This window comes from Temnothorax americanus, unplaced genomic scaffold, assembly GCF_048541705.1.
Source record: "Temnothorax americanus isolate GAGA-0224 unplaced genomic scaffold, ASM4854170v1 Scaffold16, whole genome shotgun sequence".
NCBI lineage: Eukaryota > Metazoa > Arthropoda > Insecta > Hymenoptera > Formicidae > Temnothorax > Temnothorax americanus.
This window is the reverse complement of record NW_027509297.1, coordinates 1,527,983-1,553,632: the sequence shown is the minus strand read 5'-3', so window position 1 is coordinate 1,553,632 and position 25,650 is coordinate 1,527,983. Positions and strand designations below refer to the sequence as shown.

The 25,650-nt window shown below is 40.2% G+C and overlaps 2 protein-coding genes across 7 annotated transcripts in view; one reads left to right on the top strand and one right to left on the bottom strand.

The window, feature by feature from the left end:
• Positions 1-25,650, top strand: part of Kair1d (Kainate-type ionotropic glutamate receptor subunit 1D) — a 386,506-nt gene that overhangs the window by 12,056 nt on the left and 348,800 nt on the right. The window contains exon 2 of the mRNA XM_077402624.1: positions 18,707-18,763. The gene's annotated coding sequence lies outside the window, so the exon portion shown is untranslated. The remainder of the gene's footprint in view (positions 1-18,706; positions 18,764-25,650) is intronic.
• Positions 1,084-25,650, bottom strand: part of Notum (palmitoleoyl-protein carboxylesterase notum) — a 600,456-nt gene continuing 575,889 nt past the window's right edge. For 3 of the 6 annotated variants that reach the window (XM_077402646.1, XM_077402647.1, XM_077402644.1), the window contains 8 exons: positions 6,928-7,306; positions 6,146-6,206; positions 5,825-6,054; positions 5,026-5,235; positions 4,648-4,936; positions 4,129-4,451; positions 3,588-3,875; positions 1,084-2,720 (listed from right to left, as the gene is read on the bottom strand). In XM_077402646.1, the coding sequence (XP_077258772.1) occupies positions 2,656-2,720; positions 3,588-3,875; positions 4,129-4,451; positions 4,648-4,936; positions 5,026-5,235; positions 5,825-6,054; positions 6,146-6,206; positions 6,928-7,303 (1,842 nt within the window). In that variant the 5' untranslated portion in view covers positions 7,304-7,306 and the 3' untranslated portion in view covers positions 1,084-2,655. Of the gene's footprint in view, positions 3,876-4,128; positions 4,452-4,647; positions 4,937-5,025; positions 5,236-5,824; positions 6,055-6,145; positions 6,207-6,927; positions 7,307-25,650 lie in introns of all 6 variants that reach the window. The other 3 variants (XR_013256340.1, XM_077402645.1, XM_077402648.1) reach the window with 3 other exon arrangements.

The window sequence follows — 25,650 nt, the reverse complement described above, 5'->3', positions numbered from 1 at the left end:
TATATAAAAAAAATGAATAGTTTACGAAATATTTTATATTTTATGTAAAAGTATAATGTCGGGATAAAGTATAAAATATATCTCGTGAAATATTTCTTTTTTGAGCGCCTATAATCCTAATACCTTTATACACAGATGTCCAAAAAAATCTGTGCAAAAAATATATTAAAGAAAAACGTTCAATTGCATTTCCGGTGCATCGTTGCACTTACGAAAAATCAATAGAAAATACACATTATTATTATCATTCAACTTTTGAGTGCACCATTTTTCAAAGATTTGATATCGAAAACTACAATAACCATATTAGATTTTACTGAATTATAAGTTGGCTAGTTTCTGATAGTACATTTTTTTGTACAAATGAAATGATTTAGTGTGTTTAGTACAACGATGGCTTGTACTTGGCGCCATCTCCTTACTTTCAATAACAGAAATTCTCTCTTTACGAGCTCTTATTAAGGTAGTCGTCTCGTCAGGGCATGTATTAGATAAAGTTTTCGATTTTGGATTTTATATCAAATTATATGATCAGCTTTGCAGTCGATTTTTTCTGTGGCTCCTTACCGACTATTTACTCTAGAAAATCGATCTCGAAAATCACAAATTTTGCATTACTTCATACAAACGGCCAGAAAAAGAAGGCTCTATCACGGTTTCAATCACATAATTTTCACATTTTTCGATTAGATGAAGTGAGAAAAAACATTGCTTTTTGTACATTAGATTTCGAAGAATCCGATGCAACCATAAAATATATAGTTTACCGGAGATTTCGCTGCTAATTTTTAAGTTTATTTTAGTGAAAATGCGGTAATCGAGCAGACATTTTTTGGTCGAGGTAAGGTTGGGAAGACTTGGCAAGCCGCTGGCTAATCACTGTAGTTGCAGGTTATGAGGCTCGTCTTTCTTAGCCGAATTGGATAGTAATTGACACCCCTGTCATGCGTTTTGAAACCCTTTCTCAGTAATTGTCAAAATTCAATCGAAAAGGAGATGTAACCTCACTTGTAACCTTTCTCGACGACTCGCATGATCAGCTGATCAAAACGGAGTCAAATGAGAAAAATCACATAATTTGGAAAAAGTAACATACTTTGTCACGTATGAAATTTTACACCATAATTCATAAAATTATTTTTCCCTTAGCAAAAATTGCCTGAAATATATTTCTGAACGTGAAAACCTACAAACAGTCACATGACTAGCACGTAGCGAGACGCCTACCTTAAAGAACTTTTAAAGATAGTTATATTTTTGATTGATTATGACATGGACGATATTGATTATACTTGTGCTTCTTTTATAAATTATGACATGGACATATATGATAGATGATAATACGGACTTTACTTAAACGTTACTGGTCTGTGTGGGTCTCGAATGCAGGAATACGAAAAAATGATCCATTAACCATCAAGCTCTTAATAGAACAGATATACAATTTATTTACAGTAGTCATATTTTTAAAAGATAACAGTACATGTTGCGGTATACGTGAATGCAAGAGCTTTGACCCATAAAACCTCGAATATTTTAATCGTATTCGCATAGACGGGGTCACAATTTAGAAAAATAAATAAAATTTTAAAATATAATTTTTAACGTCAATATATCGATGGTATCAATAAAAATAAGTGCATTTTTGGGCATTAATTTGGACATTAAGTTATGATCATTTTATTTGTCAAATGTTTGAGAAAAGTAGATATTGTGTCATTTTGAGTCTGTAATATATTTATTTAATACTTTTTATATCGTATATATATATATATATGTATATATATATATATACAATCGATATAAACAAAATATAATCAGGAAAGAAATTATTGGACACATAATCTTCTCGAGAGAATATATAGTTTCGTAGTTAAAATGTCATTGGTACCATCACTACCATCGATATATGTATTATGTATATATGTGCACACGACAAAAAAATATGCCGTTGCAATCATCGCGGATGCTATGCTATATTAAATAAATAACATTACCTTGGCAGAGTTATATTACAAAACTGAAGACATAGGTACAATATATATACTTTACGCGTATCAACTTACAGTAACATTGTTCTTATCGTGATGTTCTAATCTGACAATTATAATACATGAAGGATATTAATACGATTTGATTCGTTGAGGTAGATAATTTAATCAGTCTATGAAGCTGCCTTGTCGGTCGGTCAATTGTTTATTGATGAGTTTCCGTTCCGACGTTACATAAAAGAATCAGTCCTATTTGCAACATTGGAAGATCTTTACAGTCTTTCATGTATGACTGAGTTTTACGCTGATTCTGTTCTAAATGACACGGCAAACTGAATCTATATGACGTGATGAACACAAAGATATGTTTAAAGTTTAAAGAAAAGGATCTTTTTACAAAAAACAATCAAAGGACAATCGAAATGAAAAGAATTGCATTCGAACAGATATATGAAGTTAGGGAGGGTTCTGCCTTTCGTCCGAATTATAATTTTGGCGACAAACTCTGCGCAATGAACGTATACGAATTAATTCGTAAAACATACTTACATGATCGGTTATTTTACCTATAAATTATAATAAATTAAGATATTGGTGTAGTCGTACAATTACAATGAAATATACACTTTCTACACGCCAGAACTCTCTTGTTTTCCCCTGTCCGTCAGCGAAAATGCCAATCGAAATTTCCACTCTCTGGGCTTTCTCGTCTTTTCGGCGAAGCGAGTCCTGCAAACGCACCATAAGAGGCATCTCTATGAAATTATGTACATCCATTTTGGTTAAACGCGTTATATTTGGTCAATAACGCGTAACGCGTTTCTATTCAAGCACACTTCGTACGTTAAATTGTTGCCGTTGAATGAAAAAAAAAAAAAAAATTATATATTTTATATGTCATATGAGCGGAGCTAATAATTCATCGATTTGATCAATTGGCAGTCACCGGTTTAAATCAATAATATGCAAAGATATACAACGCGAAGATATATGCAAAATTGTTATCAAATTAAAAAAATATATTTTAAGCTTGATTTGGTATGTCATCATGTTGCATAATTACATATCTTTGTATAATTATAATTATATAATATATTATTAAATACTATATATAATAATACAATATTATTATATATAATATTATAATATTATATATAATTATATAATTATGCATCTTATTTTATATAAAATTATCTAAATTCACGTTATATTAGTATTATAGAGTTGTTTGTACTACGCGAACATTAAAAATTTACTTTGTTAGAAGTATTGATTATTTTATAGAAGTATAGAGATATCTATACTTTCAATATTTTAATAGATTTGTATTACTTATAATTTCTACCAGCAATATATCTTCTCTAATTTAAGTACTGTAACATTAGTACCGGTGGATACAGCTGATACGAACCGTTTCACATTACTTGAAACGTAATATTTGAAATTGTACGTAAATATTGAGCTCTGACTCTAGGACGTGCCAACGGAGAGATTGCTAAAGCAAGCAGGAGAACTCTGCATAAACGTTACGACAGAAAATGTCTTGCTAGTTCGCGCGCTGTGTCAAAAGATTCAGCAATTCATTGTGATCCATACTATTCAATGTATGTATATCGATGCCGAGGGCATTCGCGACACTTTTCATGTCTAGACCAAAACTCTTGAGCAGTTCGATAAAGTCCATTTCCTCGCCCGTAAAGGGATTATGCAGCTTGGGGCAGCTATGGTTACATTGCGGCCAAGTGCAGCGCTCTATCATACGGAAATGGCAGTTCTTGACGCACTTCCGTTTGAACGACGGTATCACCGATCGCTGCGGCCTGATGCCGTTAAATATAGCCGTATGGTTGTTGCCGTTAACTTGTTTGCCGCCCTTGCGACGACCTGAAAAAAAAAAAAACGCATAAACTTTGAATAATCGTCGTCAATACAAAACACGTGAAAAGATCAATTATTTTTTAAAATTTATTGATAAATGTTAAAAATAAATATTATCGCGAAATCAAATGTAGCGCCAAAAGAGTTTTCGGTCAATCTATTCTTATAAAAATTATATGAAGCAGCTTGGAACTATTCAAAGAATGTCGACTGTTATTGAGCAAGGTTCAAAACATGTTTGCGCATTGCTAAACCGTACCGGCGTTCTTTCTCCGCTGGTGTTTCTCTTTTTTCATTCTCTCCTCTTTACTTCTCTCTCTCTCCTTTCTGTCTCTCCTTCTGCTTTTATGTTTCCTCTTTCGCCTCTTCTTATTCTCTTGCTCTTGAATCGAACCGGAGATCGGCTTTCTTTCCTGCATTTTGCCAACGGCGGACAATCGTGCTTTTTGCATTTCCGTAGAGGAGCCAACTCTGCTTTTTCCGTCCTCGATCGCGGTACCATTTCCCTTTCTGATACCAGAACGCAGTAGCTTTTTTAGCGACTTTCCGCACGGTTGATTGGTCTCGATTTGCGAGTGAGTACTGTAGCAGAACGAAAAACATTATCTCCTCGAGGCCTCGAAGCGTCATTGATCTCGAGCGTCATTGATTTATTTACCGGGATGAATCCGACTCTACACTCTGACAAATATTTTCTCGGCAAACAACACGGTGAAACGACGAATATATTTTCAATCGGCGGGGTTCGTGCTACAACAAATATCATTCGGCTACTTACTTGTTGCGTTCGTTGCTACGATAATTCCCAATCGGCATTTGATCCCAACAGAACAATGCCTGGGCGAAGGAAACCTCATCTATTTTAATCATCTTCCAATCCCTTTTCGTCAGGACGCTGTGACTAATGCAACTTGGGGCAAAGACCGCGGTAACATTTTCAAACGTCTGCCGAAGACTGTCGCCCATTTTATGTATGTAGTCCCATTGCTGTCTCGTTACTGGCGCGGCGACGTTGTAGGCTTTCATTTGTGCCTCGTCGAATATCCATTGGAAGACAAACAACGGTGCTGAGATGTTAAATAAAAGAGTTTAAACTTTCTTCGAAACATAGCAATTTAGATACTACTGAAATTTTCACGATACGAGATGAACTCACCGGACAAAGTTGGATAAAGTCGGTATCCAAAGAAGCACTTCCACGGCTCGTTAGGATATCTAACTACGCAATTACGTGGCATCCAAGAGTTCCATAATTCCATTCCTTTTTGTATCGCATCGACCGGCGACAGGCCGTTCGGAGAGTAAGGCGCTCTATCGAGGAACCATCCGGAATCCGACACACCACGTATAGCAACGTGTCTCAAGCCTGCGCGAATAGATAAGTCTTATATTTCATAACCGAACTATATACTATCGGTGACTAAAGAAAACCAAAATGCTTATGCAGTAAGACATATTGCATGCTGAAAGAATAAAATAAATTGAGAAACTCAAATATAGAACAGGAATATTAATCTGTTTTAAAAATTAATTCTACAATATTTTATAAACGATTCTGTTTCATACAATTTTAAAACAGAAATTATACATACTATATATAGCATTTTGAAAAATCTATATTTATAAAAACTCATAGGTATTAAAGAAAAAGAATGGCATATGAGAAAGCTTGGTCTTGCGTCAGTGTTAATGGGATGAGAGATATTATTGGAGGAGACTAATTAAAATGTGATTCTACGCTTGAACGGCAGTATTAACGATAAATATAAATAATTGATAATAACTATATCATTATCGATGCTGATTCGCCTGACATAATTGGATTGTCAAATGAGAAACGTATACAACGTATATTACCATCAGGAAAATTGCGGCAATTATCAATAATGACGACGGGAGTTGTTTAATTGGGGCGCAATAATTGGGGGCGATAATTGATAAATCGTGCGACGTACCCAATTCATGATGTATCAGAGTGTGAACGCGATTCAAATTCAGCATAACGCCGGTGCCGCCCGCGCTGCTACCGGCTAAAAGAAAGGCGCTCGCGTTTTCGAGGCCAAGGGGAACCAAGTCCCGGATGATCTGGACCACGATCTCTGCCCCCATGAAGGAAAACATGTCGTTCGGCGACCTGAAGGCTCTAGTGCCGCTCCAGCTGTCGCTCGTGCAATAAGGAACGAAACTGTGGGACGACAACAACGGCGTATCGTTACGTAAAGACGGTGCGTTAGCGACGCGCGAGGTCGACCGTACGACAAATAGACAATACCTACACGTGATTCGTACCCCAAAAGAATGGATTCTCGTCGGGATTCGGCGAGAGCATCCCGCCCACTGAAAAAAAATCGGAAATATTTTTATTTCGGCAATCAGTGGCAATATCAAGCAACGTGCATATATGCTGGTCGAGGATCACCTGTTGCCTTGCAGCTACAGATATTGGAGAACAAATTTAAAAAGGCATTGGTAATTACTGCATGTTAAAACTTGCAGAATTTTGACGAAATTGAATCTTTGCAATTATAATATGAATAAAAGCCACAATTTTTCGATTAATAATTGAATCTTTCCTGACCGAGATTAATTTTCTGAATTATCAAGAAATATTTAATGATGATAAAATCAATAACAGATTATTAATTAACAAATTAAATTATATAATAAAAGCAATATCCAATAATGATTGGATATATGCTTTGTATATATAAATTCGTACATTAATATCGCGATATAAAGGTTCAGAAAGTTCTCTGATACGCATATATGAGTTGGGTAAAAAAATATGATTTATATCGTCGTTGCGCGGTGCAATAAATATACCATTCGTGCATAATAAAGCGTACTCATATGTGTTGATCCGCATCGCATAACATGTATTATTAAAACGATGCGAGGAGCAATGCGAACGTTCAAAAGCGCGCGCGCGCGCGTCCACGGAAGATCACCACGAAATTAATTTATGACGCGGCGCGAGAGTTTCGGCGCTTGGATGCACGAGCGGAAAATCGTTTTCGTTCCGCGCGACGTATAATTATAAACGATCGGGAGGACCCACCGTCGCGTGTCTCGGGCCACTGGGTTGACGTCATCAGATGCCGCATCCGCATCCACCTGGTCCTACAGCTCTTTTGGTCGTAGCAGTACCAGCCGCCCTCCAGGTACATGATCCACCGCCTGGAACCGTGGGACTTTCGTAGGTAGAAACCGGCCTGCGATCCATCGTTGCAGGTGATCGATCTGTTGCTTAGATACACCCTCTTCAGGGCCCGCTGGTCGTCCAGCCCGTATTTCCCCAAGTAGCTCATCACCTTCCTTATCGTGTTGCTCTGATACTCCTCCGGCGAGCCCAAGGAGACCGAGGTAACGGAGACCGTATTTGTTGGCTTGTCCTCGGCGATTATTGTCAGGATCAACGCCGCCAAGTACGGCATAATCTGAAATACGCGAAATGAAACCTTGATAACTCGAATCTCGACGCATTACGTTTGTCTATCCTATAAATATATTCTATTAAAAATTTCAATTGACTAGATTCCTTATTGCAAAATATAAACCTTACAGATATTTTATAAATATTTTAATTTCAATATAATAGATATCAAACGTTACAATGTTCTGATAAATTAATGTCTTCAAATTCGACTTTCGAGCGTGCATTCTCCCTCGCTTCTTTTTATGGTTTTTATGAACATATCGGCGATCAGGCCAACACATTACACGACCACCATGTAACAAATGAGCAAGTGATGAGGGAATAATTTAAAAAACGACGATAACGGTGAGGACGACGAGCTACATGGCGCCACTCTCTCCTTCTCTATCTCGCATCCGGCTACCATATCCATCGGTGGCTCGTTTTACCGCAACAACGTCCCTCGGCCCCCTGCCCCTCTTTCACGAAAACGACTATTTAGGATCAAGTTCCAGCATCCAGGACGGTAGCCGGCGGCGGAAACACCTCGGAAACAGAAGCTCGGTCTCGATCTCGGTCTGAGATGAAAGCCTTGCCGCCCACACTGCGGCTGGTAGGAAGGAGAAACATTGTTGCGACGCAATTATGATCGGGCATAATGGACCGCAAACGGCGGATTGGGTTCCGCTCCGTACGGAGCAATGGGAACAAAAAGAAGAGGAGGCCTCACCTCTCTCGCCTTTCCTTTCGCATTGCGTCGTAGCCGCGAAAGAAACGCACTGCGCGATGTCATATGATTCAGCCGCAATCACCGATTGTTGGCCGTGGGGCTTTCTCGTAGTTTACGCGAAACGCGGATGTGCCTAATTCATGATTGCATACCGTAGTTCTTGATATTGCCGTACTGTGTACATCCGCGCATTTTTCGATAAAAATTAAAAAATTTGTTACATTCGTAACCTTGAAAAACTGAATGAAATTCCTTTATCTATAAACGCTTTAATTAGTTTAAAATTTTTAAGATTTTTAATTGATAATGGGATTTTAAGTAATCAAGCAACAGAAAACTTACTCGAGCAGATTAAGCTTTAAAGATACATAAATAAAGATAATAAATATATTTTTATTTTGTTTAATTTAAATTAAATTTTAACAAAATTTTTAAATTATAATTCAATTACAAAAAGTGTTAAGAAATTACGATAGCATATCACGAAGTAACAGACTAGACTAATAGGTATCACAAAGCTAATTTTTTTTGAATGTCAAATGAGATCATTTCTTTTCTACTTTTTATACGATTATTTTTTAGATAGTTCTAACGTTAGATAAATTTATTCGTTTTTTCATTTAACTCAAATTACTTTTACAGAAAGACAAAATTATCTGTTCGTCATATGTAACTTCTTAGACAGGTCAACGAAAAACTTCTCTAAATTATAGTCTAGATTTTCATCAATCCATAGAAAATCGCTGAGGAAGTTTAGCTCAGTTTCGAAATATCAGCGTGACGCGACAATCCGGGTTTCTTAAAAAATTAAGGACGACCGAGCGGAAAACGTTTCATGGTTCGCCGACGTTAAGTACCTGGGGTATGCACCAACCCCTCTATTACCGTAAAACTTAAAGCTGACCGAAAGTGGCATGTCTCCCTCTCGTCGAGTGCCTTTCGCGTAACCACAAATTATCGGGAAAGCGTAGCGACGGACTTGCAGCGATTTCGAGAATCCGCATCGAATCGAAACTTTCGGGGAGGTCATAAATAAAGTAGACGACTCGAACGGGGGTGCTTCCACTCTGCGCTTAACCGCTTTATTATGCCGTAAATCAATTCGTTGGGGTGTCGGGCTGGCTGGCTGGAGGGGTAGTTTTATGTTATGCTCTGAGCGCGGCTATTCAAGAGCTATTTTGAAAAAGAGAAGGCTGTAAAACCGCTTTTGAACAAAGTTCGGCAACGATATCATAACGCAAACGTTTTTACTTTTTAATATATGTATCATTTATATCGATCTTTTTAAATTTATGCGTCCTTTTTGATAATTCACGTTTTTCAATTGGAAATAAGATTGAATGACAAACTATTGATAAGTTGATCATTTTTTAATTTATATAATTTTAGTACTCTCTTTTATAAATATAAGTAGATAGATAACAACATAGAGAAATAAATAAAAATGTATAAAACATACTGCTGTATACATTTTGAAGAATAGAGCCAAAAATGGTGGAAATTTCCTCTTTGATTTTTATTATTTATTAAATTTGATATCATATATATATATATAAAATACTCTGATACATTGTCACAGAAATGTACATATAAAATGCACGATAAATAAAATATTAAACGACATCGTCAAACTGCAATTAAAAAGCATATATATACATATATCACAATAATTTATAGGTTACAAATTAAATTTTGTTTTATATTACAAGTTAAAGTCCCTTGCACAATAGGCGATAGCGATAGCGATAGCGACAGCGACAAAGTTACAGCTTTGTCGGCAACTTTGTCGCTGTCGCTATCGCTATCACTATCGCCTAATATTGTGCAAGGGGCTTAACATTTTATTTCTCCAAAATATTCGCATGCGTTTTCAATTTTTATCATCTATTCGAATCGCGTTAATTATGGACAGTAAAAAATTTTCATTGGCTTATTTTCTCTCTCAAAAAAACGTACTCAAGGTATATTAAGAACTCTTTATCTCTCTCATCCCTCTGTTACTCTTTCTTTCTCTTTCTTTTTGCCAACTCCGTAGCCGGCGCATTAGAAGGTGTCCTGGGCGTGAAGGTGTCCGTCATAATTTGCCACCCGGCACATAATCCCCGTGACAAAGGCCGACAAAGTGACGGCTGTTACTTGGACCGGCGCGGCGCGGCGCGGCGGCGCACCGTATACTAGCTGCAGGGAATCCGGTAGCAGGTAAAACGTTTAAAGATACCGTGCACCGCAGTCAAAGAGATGAATCACGCCGTAGATAAATGGCTGCGATCTGAACGGCTTTTTACGGCGAGGCGAAGCGCGGCGCGGCGCGGCGCGGCGCACTCATGCGAGCTCCGGGTATTCGCGCATCCATCGATATTTTATTATCGTTAGTGCACGTGATAAAGAGAAAAAGAGAAACATTCGTCGTTCTCCTCGACGAAGACAATTTTCTCTTTCGTGATTTTTGTCGAGGAATTTATTTAGGATGCCTTAATATTTTAAAATGTATCTTTTTCTCCAATACTTCTCATCACATATGAATATAAGTATTTATATACTTTGACCATTGTGCTAAAGTTAATAAATATACTTTGACCATTGATTTTGAATAAATTTTTTGAAGAAATATTATGGGATCTTTATCGATAGGAATGTATACTGTATTAAGCATTAAATCTTATTGTAGATTGTGCTGATAGTAGATACAGTTGAAAAAATAATTTATTGGAAACTAATTATCTCTTTAAACGATATATTAGTTTTTTACGTTTAATCTTCTTCGTCGCTGAATGAAATTCGTCGTATTTTTATTTAAATCTTCCTCTATCATAGTACATGTATTACAATTTTATCAAATAAAAGAGTCATATAAAAGTGGATTTAATTTGTTAGCGGAGAATAAAAAATATTTCCTATTGGAATTAATTTCAAGTTCGGTTCTTGCAATACTATAACAATACTCGGTTAGGCGGCTCGATATCGATGCGATTCATTTCATTCCATCCCAAATGAATAAAAGTTCTCCTTGAAATTTATACACGTGTGCGTGTGTGTGTGTGTGTGTGCGCGCGCGCATATGTATTTTTTGAATTTTTGCACGGTTTAATGTGTGTATATGTTTTTCTTTTAAATTTCAATAAAAAATAAAATAATGTAGATTATTTGACTTTTCGTATTATTTGATTCTGATATATTCCTATCATGCAGGATTATAAAAAATGTTTCGTATAAACAGAATATTCAATTTTCAATGATACTACTAATGCATATAATTACATACAATTGTAGAATAATATTCCGCTTAAATTTAAAGAATTAACTTACATTATATTCTGCAAATATTATTCTCTATTTAATAATGTTTAATGTAACACGAAATAACTGAAATATGAATTCCTTTCTATTGATTTAAAATATATAAAGGCCATATCGATCCCTTTTATCCTTTTACATAAGTAAATGATCTCGAACTTTAGCATCGGAGCAGAATTGACGTTGAACGGCAACGTCCTGCTTTACGAGTCCGTCCTTCACAAAAGAAGCATTCGCTTCCGCGAGATTAAGGAGCTGGCTGATCCGCCTCCCCCGTCGCGAATTCATTTGTTCCACACCTGATTCCCTCTCGAGGTTGACTGACTCTCGTGGTTGGTGATGCGTGCATGGCATTCCGTCGATGCGGCGTGTGCGAATGCACACGCATGGAATGAAGAAAGAAAGAGAGAGATAGAGAGATATAGAGAAAGAGAGGCGCAATTTATTCATACTTTGGGACATAGATTCCCTGAGAGCATATAGAAAAGCATATATAACTTTAGAAATATATAATGCATACATAATGCGTTGATAGATGTATTTAAATGTAGTACTGAAAATAAGATGAATATTTCGAGCATGTAGTACTTAATGATGAAATAATAATGGAGACAAGTATATAGGATTACACGCAAATACATTAATTGCCCGTGCGTGCGTATGTGATTAAATTGAACTTTTCTACAAATCTCAATCGATTAATATATGTGGAATTATATGTGCGTAATATAATAATTCTACATCTATATATAAAATTGTATATATTATATATAAATCATACTGTAACATATATATGTCGATATACAATGTGTGCAATTTATATAGATGCTTCTCTATATAGACGTACATATTTTTTTTTACAACTTATGAAACATAATAAATTTCGATTTTACTTTATTCAATCGGGAAATGTAATTAAAATCCCAGATTTGGACAATACACAGATGCCTTTCTTCTAATTAATTGTAACACGTAACATGGCTGTAACAAGAAAATGCGACGTGGAGAAAGAGAGAAAGAGGCAGAGAGAGAGAGAGAGTGAGAGAAAGAGAGAGAGAGAGAGAGAGAGAGAGAGAGAGAGAGAGAGAGAGAGAGAGAGAGAGAGAGAGAGAGAGAAAAACAGAGAGGGATGCATAAGGGAGACGAAAACAGGTTAAAAATAGCCAGAGAGTGGTCGGCATCTTTGAAAGAGGGCCGTGCGTCTTGCTGGCCGGCCTGAGAGTCGTTGATCGTTCACATCGCGTTTCGTCGTCGTCTGGATGTTGATGATGATGGTGAGAGACCGTCTCGTTACCATTACGAGGGCCGTCCGGCCGGCTAACACGCACCGCAAACCGCGCATTACCATAACCGCGTAGCGCGGCGCGGCGCAGCGGGGTTGTTGTTGTGGCGCGGCTCCTTCCTCGGGAATGAGCAGGAGTTGGCGAAAGTAAGCGTCAGCTTTCGACGCGCTCTCGCGACTTAACAAGCGCGCGGTTCTGCGAGCGCGTGGGGAACTGGGGGGAGAGAAGTTCTGCGAGCCCTGCGAGGGTGCTAGATTACGTTCCTTCGAATACCGCCCAAACGCGGCGCGGCGGTTCCCACCCCCGCCTACCGGGCGAAACTTTTACGCGTAATTACTTTCAACGGTATTTCGTGCAATTTTCGTGGTATTTTGAAATACTTTAGGACATGTTTAGATCTTATTAGAATTCCGAAAAAAGTGGAACCATCGATCACGCTCTCGTTGTATGAAATGCCATTTGTCTGCCTTACATGCCTTACATGCTTTGAGCGCGATTTATATTACGACGAATTCATCAATTTCAGCGACAATTCTAAAATTGATTTAATGACACGTTGTGCATAATGAAAGGCCGCAGTTACAAAATGAATATTCATTATTTTTCATTATTATATCATCGATTTCATCAACTGGTCGCTCGTAATAGAGGATGATGTAGCGTGCAAATTGAATTAAATTAAAAACGTGTGCGCGCGATATCTCTCCACTACGTGAATATATGTATATGTGTCTCTCTGGAGAACAAAGTCGCCGTGATCTATTTCCGTTATTGTTAAAGTATAGCTTACCAACGAAACAACCACGATCATCATTCTGCAAAGTCGAAGATAAAAGAACGGTGTTTTATGCTTATGCATATTACATTTTCTTTCTCCTCTGCCACGGACCCACAAATAGACGATACCTCGGATATCTCGATACAAAGTATATCGAACCCTCAAAGGAAATCATCCTTCCCTTCTTTGTGCTTGGTTATGAATATTGGTATACAAGCGTGCCCTTTAGCATGGAAATTGACATCAATTTCCTTTCTCGGATTTCTGTTATTTCGCTATACTCTTACGGCAATATGTTATCATTCGTAAGCTGATATCGCAGACATCGAGGAATCGATCTTCGCTAGATCAGCTCCGAACTCGATATTTTTCGCACGGATGTGACGGCGCATTTGAAATCTTCCCGTGCCATTTCGTCGGCAGAAGATCAGTCTTCTTAACGGTGTGACAAAGCGTTCGGACGAGTCGAGATACGTATATACATTTAATCCCAGTTGAATTGTCCACGGAAATAGACGTTAAACAAACTTCGTTATTCTTCGGCTTAGCTTTGACTTAGCTGTGCATTTCTGCACCGATCAGGTGATTTTTTCCCCGACAAAAGCCGAAGTTCGGATCGTGCATGATATTCTCTACATTCTTGCGATTACTTGTATACAACGTGCGTATGATATTTACTTGGGACTAAATACTTCTTTTCATTAATGTTTGTACAATTTTCCGAAAAATGCACGGCATTTACTTGAAACTGAATACTTCTTTTCAATAATGTTACAATCTTCCGAAAAATGCATGAAAGAAAAGCACAAATCCGCTTTCTTTCGGTATTTTATAAAAGATTCTTTTAGTATAGATTTATACCAACGGTAACAGTGTTAAGGTCTAATCTTCTATGCACTTTAGTCGACGGTGCAATATTATTTCTTATCCATATATGCTAATTATAGATTGATCCTGAAACTAACATATACTCTGTGACTCCACGCTTGATATCCCATAATATCAAAATATCCCAAGATAAATACTTCATCTATGTTCCAGGCATCTGGATACATCAACATGTCTAAGAACGAGCAAATGTTTGCATATACCTTCTAATATTAAATCCAGTAATTAATATAACATCCCGCAATAATCAGCCACGGTAGATATATATCACTTCTATTTAGATCAGAACGCCCGTAAAAGGGGGAAAGACCCTGAAGCGGTAGGAAAAGACCTAAAAAAATCAGCGTAAATATCTGTCGTAATTTACGTCGGTAGAGCCGAAAGAAAAAAAGAAAGGAAGAAGCAGACAACGGGATCGAGGGGGGGGGAGAGAGAGAGAGAGAGAGAGAGAGAGAGAGAGAGAGAGAGAGAGAGAGAGAGAGAGAGTAAGAAAGAGAGAAAGCGGGAGATAGGCATACATAACATAAAAGGGTGAAGGGAAGGAAGAGACGAGGAAGGAAGAGAGAGCAGGTGGCAAGATAGGGTATATACGCCAGTGGATTAAGGCACGGAGCGGCGAGTCAAAGAGATTTTCTCCCTGGCTCGTCTCGGCAGGGGCCCCTCGTCCTAACAAGGGCTGAAATATGACTGCCTTGCCCTGCCTCGCCTTCGCTCGCTCGCTGGCTCGGCTTCGCTGCGCCGCGCTGCGCTGCGCCGCGCCGCGCCACGTCGCATCGTGCGCGCCTTCCGAACGCCGTACGAAGGAAAAGCGAAGGAGATATCTGCTGGCAACTAATTTATCGGTTGGCCTGTTTGCCGGCGACCCGCGGGATCAATGCACTTCCTCGGCGTCGGGTTCATAAACTAGCTCTAACACAGGTCGCAATTCCCGTCGGCGCTAATTATCTGCACGACGAGAAAATCCGAGGAAGTATAGTGAACTTGGGGCCAAGAGTAAAGAATTAACCCGAAAGGGGTGGTCGATTCGATATTAATTATAAAGCATTGTGATATTTCAATGCGGGGTTTAGGCAACTAAATTTTTACTAGTGTTATTTCTTTTAACAATTTAAAAGCGCTTTAAAAGAAATATATTGGGCTTTAAATTAGAAACGTTTGGCGAATTAATCTTCAATCTTGCGCAAGCGGATAATAACTATTTTATATTTCAATTCAAATGAGTTTTATGTTAACAGAATTTTAATATAAGACATAATTATAAGATATCAATGTCAGATTATTAAAAGTGGGAAATTAAGAAAGACGCAATGTCTGATCAAACTGCCGATATATGTTAGACTTAGTTTTACCAGTAGCTTGATTATGAGGATGTATTTGGTAAAAATTAAGGAATAGAAAAATGATTCGGTATAATGTAATCGAAATTTGGATGCGTAACACAATGTGTAACATTATACATTTGAAACTGGCAAGCGCCGCTCAAGATACACGCTCAATATACGGCTGCAAATTACAACTGGAAGTTGTATTTTCTCGAAACGGACGTAGAAAGTTGGGCGAAATAGCTGCCATATACTATTTTCGCAACCTCATGTATTCAAAACTACATTTCTGCAGATGTGTTCGAAGCGAAACTATACAACCGTTGAATAGCACGGTTGAATCACAATGCCCACAGACATCCGGCGCGGCGCCGCCGCCGCGAAGAAAACTTTTAGATTCGGATTACTTAAGGAAAGTAACGAACGGAGCTGCGGAAAATTCTGTAATTTTCTTTTACGCGTGTTCTTTTTCAGCGTGCAAAGTATAACGAATATTGTATGGTCTTTGTATTAAATAACCACTGTCGCGTTAATGACTCTCCTAGCAAATAAAGATTTCAGTTTCAAGCCACACAGTAGCCTCTCGCTTTCCAGTCTCTCTACATTTATATAAATTATACTTTATATTATTTCAGTGATATTTGAAGACACGACATGACGGTAATGATAATATATCTCCGGTAAAAATTTAATTCTTGCAAAGATAATTTCGCTTTTACGCGAGTTTTTACGGAATTGATAATTTTTATATTCATATAACCGGTACAACGAAAAGAACGTGTCGAGGTCTCGCATATGTCCCGTACATGTCTGAGGTGTAGGTGTATAGGTTTCCCGAGTGATACCGCGGCGGAGTTGTCGCCGTGATTGTCGATGCGAGAGCGCGGCACCACAATTTACAATCTAGGGTGCGTATTTTCTAGCGGAGATTGATAGGAAAAGGGGAGAGAGAAAGAAGAGGCTTCGGTCAGGTCTCGGCGTGGCGCGCCGCGAACGAAGTATCCGCGCGCCAACCGTGACTGCGGCGGCGGAGCGGTTGCACGGTGGTCGCGCCCCGCGCGGCTCCGGAGCTCGGAGCAGCAGCGGTTGCGGGCCGTTGCGGCTGCAGCGACCAGCGACGGCGATAGCAGTGACGGTGACGTCGGTGGTAATAGCGATAGTGGTAGTATGGCAATGGCGATGGCGGCGGTGGGTGATGGTGCCGAAGGTGGTGGTGGCGGCGGTGGTGGTGGCGGTGGCGGCGGTGGCGGCGGCGGCGGCGCGATGGTGATGGTAGCGGTGGTCCATCGGAGTAAATATATTGGATGGCGGTAGGATTGGTGGCGGTGTCTTCCGCTCTCTACTTGAGCCGCGTGCCCGCTCGCTCGTTCACGCCCGAGGTGCGCCTTTGATGTGCCGCCTACACCGCGTTCTTGCTAACTCTCTCTCCTCTGCGCCGGGGCCTCTATCCGTAACTCGCGCGCCGCCGCGGAACCGGGAGAGAGATTGCGTTTTTCCTCTCGAACCGACACTCGGCGGCGAGCTGCAAAAAAGAGTAGCTCTTCCGGAAAAATCTCGGCCGCGTTCTTCAGAGCCCCGTCCGTAGAGAGCCGCGCCGCGGCGACGAACTTTGACCTTGATTCGCCTGAAGGATCGGGGAGGAAGTGAGAAACTCGAAGGCGCGAGAGACGGAACATCGATTATGGCCGCTCGTTTCGAGGGCTCGGCCGCGCGCGCTGGAAATGGCGTTTTTGCACGCGCGAGAGAGACCATCTGCCCTCCCCTCCCCCCTCCGATATTAGGGCGGCTTCTTTGCCAACGAGGAAAGAGACCGCGCACAGCGGCTCTAAGTGTTACCTGTCGTCGTATTGCTGTCGTTCGAATAAATTATATTCTCTTTTTCAAAAAAAGAATCTGAAGAATTGAAGAAGTTCGCAGAGTATTTTGCAGATCAAATCGCATAGCAAAAGTTTGTATATTATATATTCTTATCTATAAGTTATAAATAATCTCTCTTCATTTATAGACACGTTAGTTAAAAACTATATTTCTCTCGGAATAATAATTTGAAAGCAACGATAAATCTAATCAAATCTGATTATTTACAATCGTTACGCGCGATGTCCCAACATCGTTATCGTCCAAAATTCGTTTTAGAAAGGATGAGAAAAAATTCGATTTAGAAATACGACGGAGAGCTATGGTCGAAACTGGACGGTCGGCTTGCTCCGAGATATCGGACTCCGGCTGATATCAAACGAGTTAGGCGAGATCGGACATAACGGCGCGGTAGCGGGCGCGTATAGGTAGGCAATGATTTTACGGGAGCTTATTTCGAAGATCCTTACCCTCTTTCTTTCTCTCTTCTCCTTTCCTTCTCGCGGGGCACACTTCGTGCCGGCGTCCACTTCTTCTTCCACTCTTCTTTCTTCTTCTTCTTCTTCTTCTCTTCTTCGTATTCATCTCGCGGCCGCTTCCTCGGCAGGAGATTCTTCTTCGGACGTGTGAGTCCGATCCGGACTTGTGCGTATTACAGGTATACGGTATATACGGGTGTTCTTTCCGGAAGCCTACTCCGCGAACTTCGGCGCAACATCAAAGGTTCCATCCGGCCGCCGCCAATCCGCGACGCCGTACAAATCGATAATACGATTCGTAGCTGCCCCGTAACGAGATTCGTCTCCCGGCGATCCTCTTCCCACCCGAGGCTATCGAGACACAGTCCGAGATATCGAGAGGATTCGTAACGACCGAGCGGAGCGGGGCTTTACGGCGGCGACGGACGCCGCGATCCGCCGCGTTTTCTCCGCCGGGCCGTAAATGGGGAAATTGCCTTCGCGCGCGCGTGTTCGCGGCCGCTCATTTCGATTGCTAATTAGACCCACCGGGATATGAATCTTACTCATAAGCTTATTATAGCGTGAAGCTCATCGTCCATGTTATATCGCTATTCGATTTGTGCGTCTCGCATACGCACCGGATTTTTATGAATTTTATATTATCTCGTTGATTTTTATTTTTATTTTTATTTTTTTCAATATTCCAACTGTGTTTATATATACGTTCATATATTTTATATATGAATAGAACTATGTGTGAACGGCTTTTTGTAATTGAAGTTAATTATTCTCACTGATTTCTGTTATAGGTGTTCTTAAACAAGAAAACATTAAAGGAAATATGCCTGGTATTCTAAGCAATGCATGTAAGTTGGAGTTAAAAAAATATAAATTTTCTCTAAATATATAAGACATAACACATATATGTGTGATAACACATAACTTATTCTTTTCTCTCATAAAAATTGCCGTACTTTTCAATAAATAATCAAAAATATCGTAAAATGGCATAAGATTATTCGAATGGAAGAATTTTTATTTATTATGTTAAATTTATGTTTAACAAGTATATTAGTTCCATAATAAGTTCATCTGATTAATTATATGAATAATATTTAACATTAATAAATCAGAAGCTAAAAACTGTGTTTGGGATTTGCATTTGATATGTGTTAACAATGGCTAAACGTGTTACATGCTTTTTAGATACACGCGATAGATAATGGAATAAAATTTTACGAAAAAGCTATTAAAAAAGCGGGATCAGCTTTTTTATTTACGAGTGCATTGGCACAAACAATCGAAATAAATAAAATATCCGTGTATATTGATGACGATATTTTTGAATTAAACAATTCTCGCAGTCGCGTATTTTGCGACAACCCGCGTGTACTCGACCTATGTGCGTCAAAACATTAATCCGGAAATTAATCCAACACGGGGCGGGATCAGAAAAATATCGCGATGCGTAACCAGTCTCTCTGTCCGCCAATACATAATCATGAATATTTCCCAAAATCACGTAACAATCAATCGCGTCCCCGATCGACCACTGGGACAGCCGGTCGCGCCGCGACAGCCGCGAGGCCGAATCTCGAGGTCGGCCCAGGGCCCTCAACAAATTTGCGATCGGTTAGCGGGGGCACGCGTATTTGTTTAGGTGCCTTCCCGGGGCCTTTTCCCTTTCCTTCGCCGAACAACCCAGACCTCTCTCCTCTCCTCGTTCGGAGTGCGCCCTTTCTCTCCGCGCGAGTTCTCTCGTTCCTTCTCGCAACCCGTTCTTTCCTTCCTTCTTCCCCACCGTCCACTCTCGGCCCCCCTCTTCGCCCTTTCTTCGTTCCACCGCCGTATATATCTATGTATATCGGCCTGAAGCGGCGCACCCGCGCGCGCAGTCGGTTCACCGTACGGTGGACCGTGAAACGTTTGATCTCACCGCCAAGCCAGATCGGCAAAAGGCCTTTTTCTGCGGGCTCGAGAAAGACGGAGAGTGGAGAGAGTGAGTGAGTGAGTGAGTGAGTGAGTGAGTGAGTGAGTGAGTGAGAGAGAGAGAGAGAGAGAGAGAGAGAGAGAGAGAGAGAGAGAAAGAGAGAGGGAAGGCAGCTTGAAGCCGGCCTCAAAGACTTGACTGATGACTTGCGGCCACAACGCGGGTAGAGGAGGCTGCCGCTAAGGCTAAGCCCGTCGGGCGTTACGACCTCGTGGAAGATCGGCGGCGGCGGCGTCCGAGAGCCGCCGCACGTCGGCCTGGATATCCGCGCCGGGTTTACCGGTCCCCGTCGATTTCTCGGCGCGACGCGTGCCCACTCGTGTGTCCACGCTCGCGGTCCCCTGCGGGACGCACGCCAACCCACGGCCATGGTGATTCGTCGTCGCCCCTTTGATCGTTGGGCCGCGATGCCGACCGTCGTACCGCGCTGTCGTCTTGCTTTCCCTCACAGGCACGGAAAGCCTCGCCGCACGGGAGGCTTTTTTCGGGATATTAAATTTGGATCTCCTTTTTCGAGGAGAGACCAGGCGAGCCGTCAAGCGTGCCGGACAAAATTACGCTCTGATATATATTTGTTTTTTCTCGAATAATTTTTTTGTGGGAGACGCGCGCATCCTGAACGGAGGAGAGAATTGTTTCCTATATCTATATTTTCGAAAAATGTTGGCATAATTTTACGCTCGACTACTCTTGCGCATGAGAGTCAAAATATTTAACGAAATATATAATGCGAAAGTTATCAGATAAACAAAATTTAGATTTATATAACAGGTACAAGAATAATTCATCGTTTAGATGCAGTTAGAATCGTTTGATTTTACTCGGGTTAATCGCGGGAAAGCGATTTACACTTCTCTCGTCAAGACGCAAACAACAAAATTTATTATCTGGCGCGACAAGTCGTCACGACTTCAGCAGGTATACGATCTGATAATGTAACGATAATATTCGCGAGCGCGAAGTGAGTTCCGCCACCGCGGATGACCCCGCGATCAAAGGCAGCAAGGGGTATTCTCGTAGAACTAGGAGATGGGAGGAGAGACGAGATGGGAGGAGGAAAAGAGGGACCGAGAGAAGGAAGAGTATCGAAGGCACAGTCAGGTCTGCGTCGTCGGCCGCCTGGGCTCTGGGGTATACGAGGAAGAAGAGCGTTGTTCTCGGGCTGGCCATTCGGAGGGGATGGCTCGGAGAGGAGAGGAACTGTCGGCTCCTTTGAAGTCGGTCGGTACCGTGTGTAATTAGGCCGCCGCTCCCCACCCCGCCCTCGGCCTCTGATCTCGCCGCGCTGTGTCGCTAATTGCTCACCGCCTCACGGCAGAAGCATCGTCGCCATCCTCGTCGTCGTCGTTATCGTCGTCGTCGTCGTCGTCGTCGTCGTCGTCGTCGTCGTCGTCGTCGTCGTCGTTATCGTCATCATCGTCGCCGTCGCCGTCGTCTTAATCGTCTTCGGTTTCATGTCAGCGTCCAAGTCCAAATGCTCGGGCTCAATCTCGTCGTCATCGTTACTTCGAGTCTTGAGCAACGCGAATTAGACAGCCTTTTCTGTGAAAGAGAACTAGACATCCAGTCGTTAACGCTGGATTAATCCGTCGGAAATTCTTGATCTCTTCCCGATCTCGTTGCGATTTTCTTCCAGAGGAACGTTGAACAAAGATTTGAATTTGAGATGCTGATAGATACGATATCACAGGTTTGTGTGATAAAAACGTCAAATGTCTAGCTTATAATATATACAAATCAATTATGTCTTCGTTAATAATAAGTTTCGTTTTCCGATAGCATTTTGCCACAATTATAACATACAGCTTGATTCTTTAAAGCGACGTAGAATAGAAATTTAAAATAAATCCAACTGTAACATATAATATTCAGTCGAACTAGGTAAGAGTAGATGATATAAATTTGTATCAATTGTAAATTGGATTGCCGCGATAAATAAGATAATCTGCTAACGGACGACAAATCTCTCTGGAGGATCCTCTCCTCGTTCATCTCAGAATTGTCGTAATGGTCTTAGCCATTATTTAATGTACCTTTAAAAGCTTTCCCTCGCACAAGGGGGAGAGAGAGAGAGAGAAGGGAGGAGGGATATAGAATAGGTAGATTGTTCGCGATGTAAATATACTTTTGCCTCTTCGTGGTCTTCAAGATTAAATTGCCTGCTGCTCTGTAATCCAAGTCGCAATTATCCTCATCCGTGTCCACATCGCCATCGTTATTCATCTCCTGTAATGTAGATGTTCTTAAGTAGATGCGCGTATAATCGCCTTCTTGAGTACACAACTCTCCGTCTACTCTCAGTAATTGCTGCCGCTGCTAATTGCCGTGCTGTGTTATGACACCGATTCACCGGACCTCATTTCATATGAAACGTATCTCTTTCCAGCGAATAAAATATCATTAATAACGATTTATACGTGGAATTTCTTTTACGGTGTCAACGCGGCCAGCCAGCCAGCCAACGTTAGTAGCGCCATAAGCTATCCCGGCATTTCCCATGTCGCTTGTAACGGCCCTACTGTTGTTCTCCGAGAGCACCGTAGGTGCTGCTCTTAGTCTGCTTATATAAACCACTGTCCACCTAGTTTAACGAAGTCATGTCTGCTATGTAATTGTTATACCCCGCGATGCCATTGCTGCTTGTATATTCAGCGTATCACACATCCCGGGTAAAATAGAAGATTCGATGCCACAGCGATGTTTCTATCCTTTAGCAGTTATCAGCATTAATTCCACGCTAATTCTCACATTAATTGTTATTTATTATTACGTTTGATTTCATTATTTTTAAACTTTTGGACTATATATTTTAATATCTATACAGATCTATACGATCTTTCCTAACACACTCTGGAGAAATATTCATAAATTTTATAAATATCATTTTGCATTATACTCGCAATTCTATTATATTTCTATTATATTAATTTAGAATATATTAAATTACTCTTGCCACGCCTATTATTACAAAGGAATTAAAATTCGTTCTCAAGATAAAACGCGACTCTCATGATTATTCTTCGACGTAATTAAAATCAGTGTCGTATATAGCGTCTTTTGGAAAGCAGTCACCAATTCCGTCGCGGCCAGCGACGCTTTCGTCGCGCTGGTCGCTCCGCGCGTCCAGATTCCCTTAAATACTACAAACTGAATATCCCTCTCGACTTGAGGTAACAACGCCCATCCACTACTAATTGCTGCTTGCTGGCACAATGCTCCGTCCAGCCCGGGTCTCCGCCGTCTCCGCACACAGAAAGGCACGTAGTAGAACGAATCCGGACTGACATTACTCTCTAACGGGGCATTGTTTCCGTCAGCTCGCCAGCGTTTTCGCCTCTAAGAAGTGCGCCCCTGTTTCCTATCGTTTCTCCTCTCCCGAAAGTCTCTCGGCAAAACGGAAAACATTATAAAAGTTTCGCGGTAAATCGCAGCAATCTCGCGCCGCGCTCCCCCGTCGTTTCTTCGACAATAAGATTTTATCGTCGACACGTTTCCCGCGCGAAAAACCCACGGTTTAGGTAAATGACGGTGAAACGACGTACAGTCTTCTCAAAGTCTCAATTATTATGATCATTGATACTGCTCTCATTATGAAATCCAGAATGGTCACCTCTTCCTGCGTTTGTAAAAAGGACTTGAAAGTAGGACATTACTCTCGTCGCTACTTTTTTCCTTCCATTTCCGTTTCCGTTTCCTTCATCTTCGTATTCATGCGGTTGAAATGTGCATTATCATGAATACGCCCTCCTTGCCCGTGTTATATTTTAAATGTAACAGCTTAATCCGGATGAGGTTATATATTCTAATTACGCAGGCTAAGCTTCTTGCTTAAACAAATATAATGGTACCTGCATGTCAAGATATTTACAATTTTTGTCATGAGCTAGATTTTAATCACGTTAAACATTTCTTTAAAGTTTGAAGTAGAGTTTTTATTATAGAATCAAAGCTTAATTTGCCGAAAAATTTAATTTTCAATAATAAATAATTTTAGTTGTCAATGTTTTTTCCACTAAAAAGAGTATTAATTTTTTAACTTTTTATACAAATAAAGCAAATTTATATCCATACGTGTGAAGAAACTTGTAGAAACTTCTTATTTTTATCTTACGTCTCGGGTGGAGATTGCGCAAGACTTGGGAGTGAAAATACGTTTTTATGTTTTATTATTATTTATCTGTTTCCAAAACGCGCGCCTCCGCGAAGCGGCACGGACGTTTATATTTTGGAGGCATGCCGCGCGAGTACATTGGGAAAATAATCTCGAGTTATTGGCGCGCAAACGCAGCTCGGGCAGAGCAAAGGGCTAAAACGGGAAGAGGCGCGCGGTGTGGAGAAACGCCGGAGGAGACGGGATTCCGAATCGACGCGGACTATGCGTGGCGCGCGAGATCACAGAGACGGAATCCCGACGTAAACAGGCTTAAATTGTAATCTCGGGGCTTTCGGTTCTCTCTCTCTCTCTCTCTCTCTCTCTCTCTCTCTCTCTCTCTCTCTCTCTCTCTCTCTCGACGGGATACTTGTTGCTCGTCTAACTCTTTGATGTCCGGTCATGCGGCGCTCGTGAGATCAATATACGCTCATTAACGAGCGCGGCCGTTCGCGGTGCCAAAGGGACACACGCATATGCGAATATCGCGGTAACGTTAACCTTGGCAGCAGGTGGCATAGACGATCATCGCAATTATCCGCCCTGCTTTTTACGGCCGGCACTATTCGCTTGCGAACTGCTTGAGAACAACAAGGGACGCTTCATCTCCGTTTCGGAGCCGCGATACACATATGTCATCTCTCCATAAACGAATGCCTATCGTGCGTCAATTATTGCATGTAATTATCGTTTAAAACGATATGAATTATACAGTTTCAACAAGAAGAAAACAAATGGATCAACCCTGGGAATATATTGCTATTAAAAGTCTAAATCAGTTTTTTAATTTCTAAGAAATATAAAAAAATGTTTCTACATATTGCGTATAATAAGATAAATTCGATGATATCGTTAGCTACAGCAGTTGGTTAACAAATGGACATTTGGGACGTATTTTGTGAATGGTAAAAGTCGAGTGGTAATTGAAGCTTTTGTTGATACAATAGTAACACTCAGATTAAGTTGACATTTAAATAACGTTGTTATGAAAACATATTTTAACTACAAAGCAGTATTATTTTATAGTATTATTTGCTTTGTTATTGTTAACTGCGGAATCACCGAAGCATTTAAAACCACACATTGAATTGTATTCGTAACTCAAGTATACCGCATTATCGTGACGCGTAATGGAAAATTATATACGCACATAGGAAGTATCCGAAAAATTATTTCTAATAATTTTCCTATGCTAAATTTGCAACTAAAATTTAACTACCAAACTATTTAGCATTGCACTGAAAATGAAGAAGTTAGGTGTTTCAAGAATTAAATTCTATATTGTTTAATTAATTTTTTAACTAAAGTTACTAAAGTAACAAAAATTTAAGCTGAAATTCCTTAATTCTTTGTTTTTAAGATAATTAATTTTAGAAATTCAAATGTCGATAATTAAAATTGAAATACAATAATTTTCGAAATTCGCATTAAGAAAATAATATTGCTTCATTATATATTAACCTTTACAGATCTTAAAAAGATCTTAAAAAGATTAAAAAAAAATAGTGTGCAATTAATATTAACCGAGGATGTTACAAAAACTGCACGTCAAAGATTACATATTGTTTATAGTCGATTCATCTAACTAAAGAGTAGAAACAATTTCTGCTACA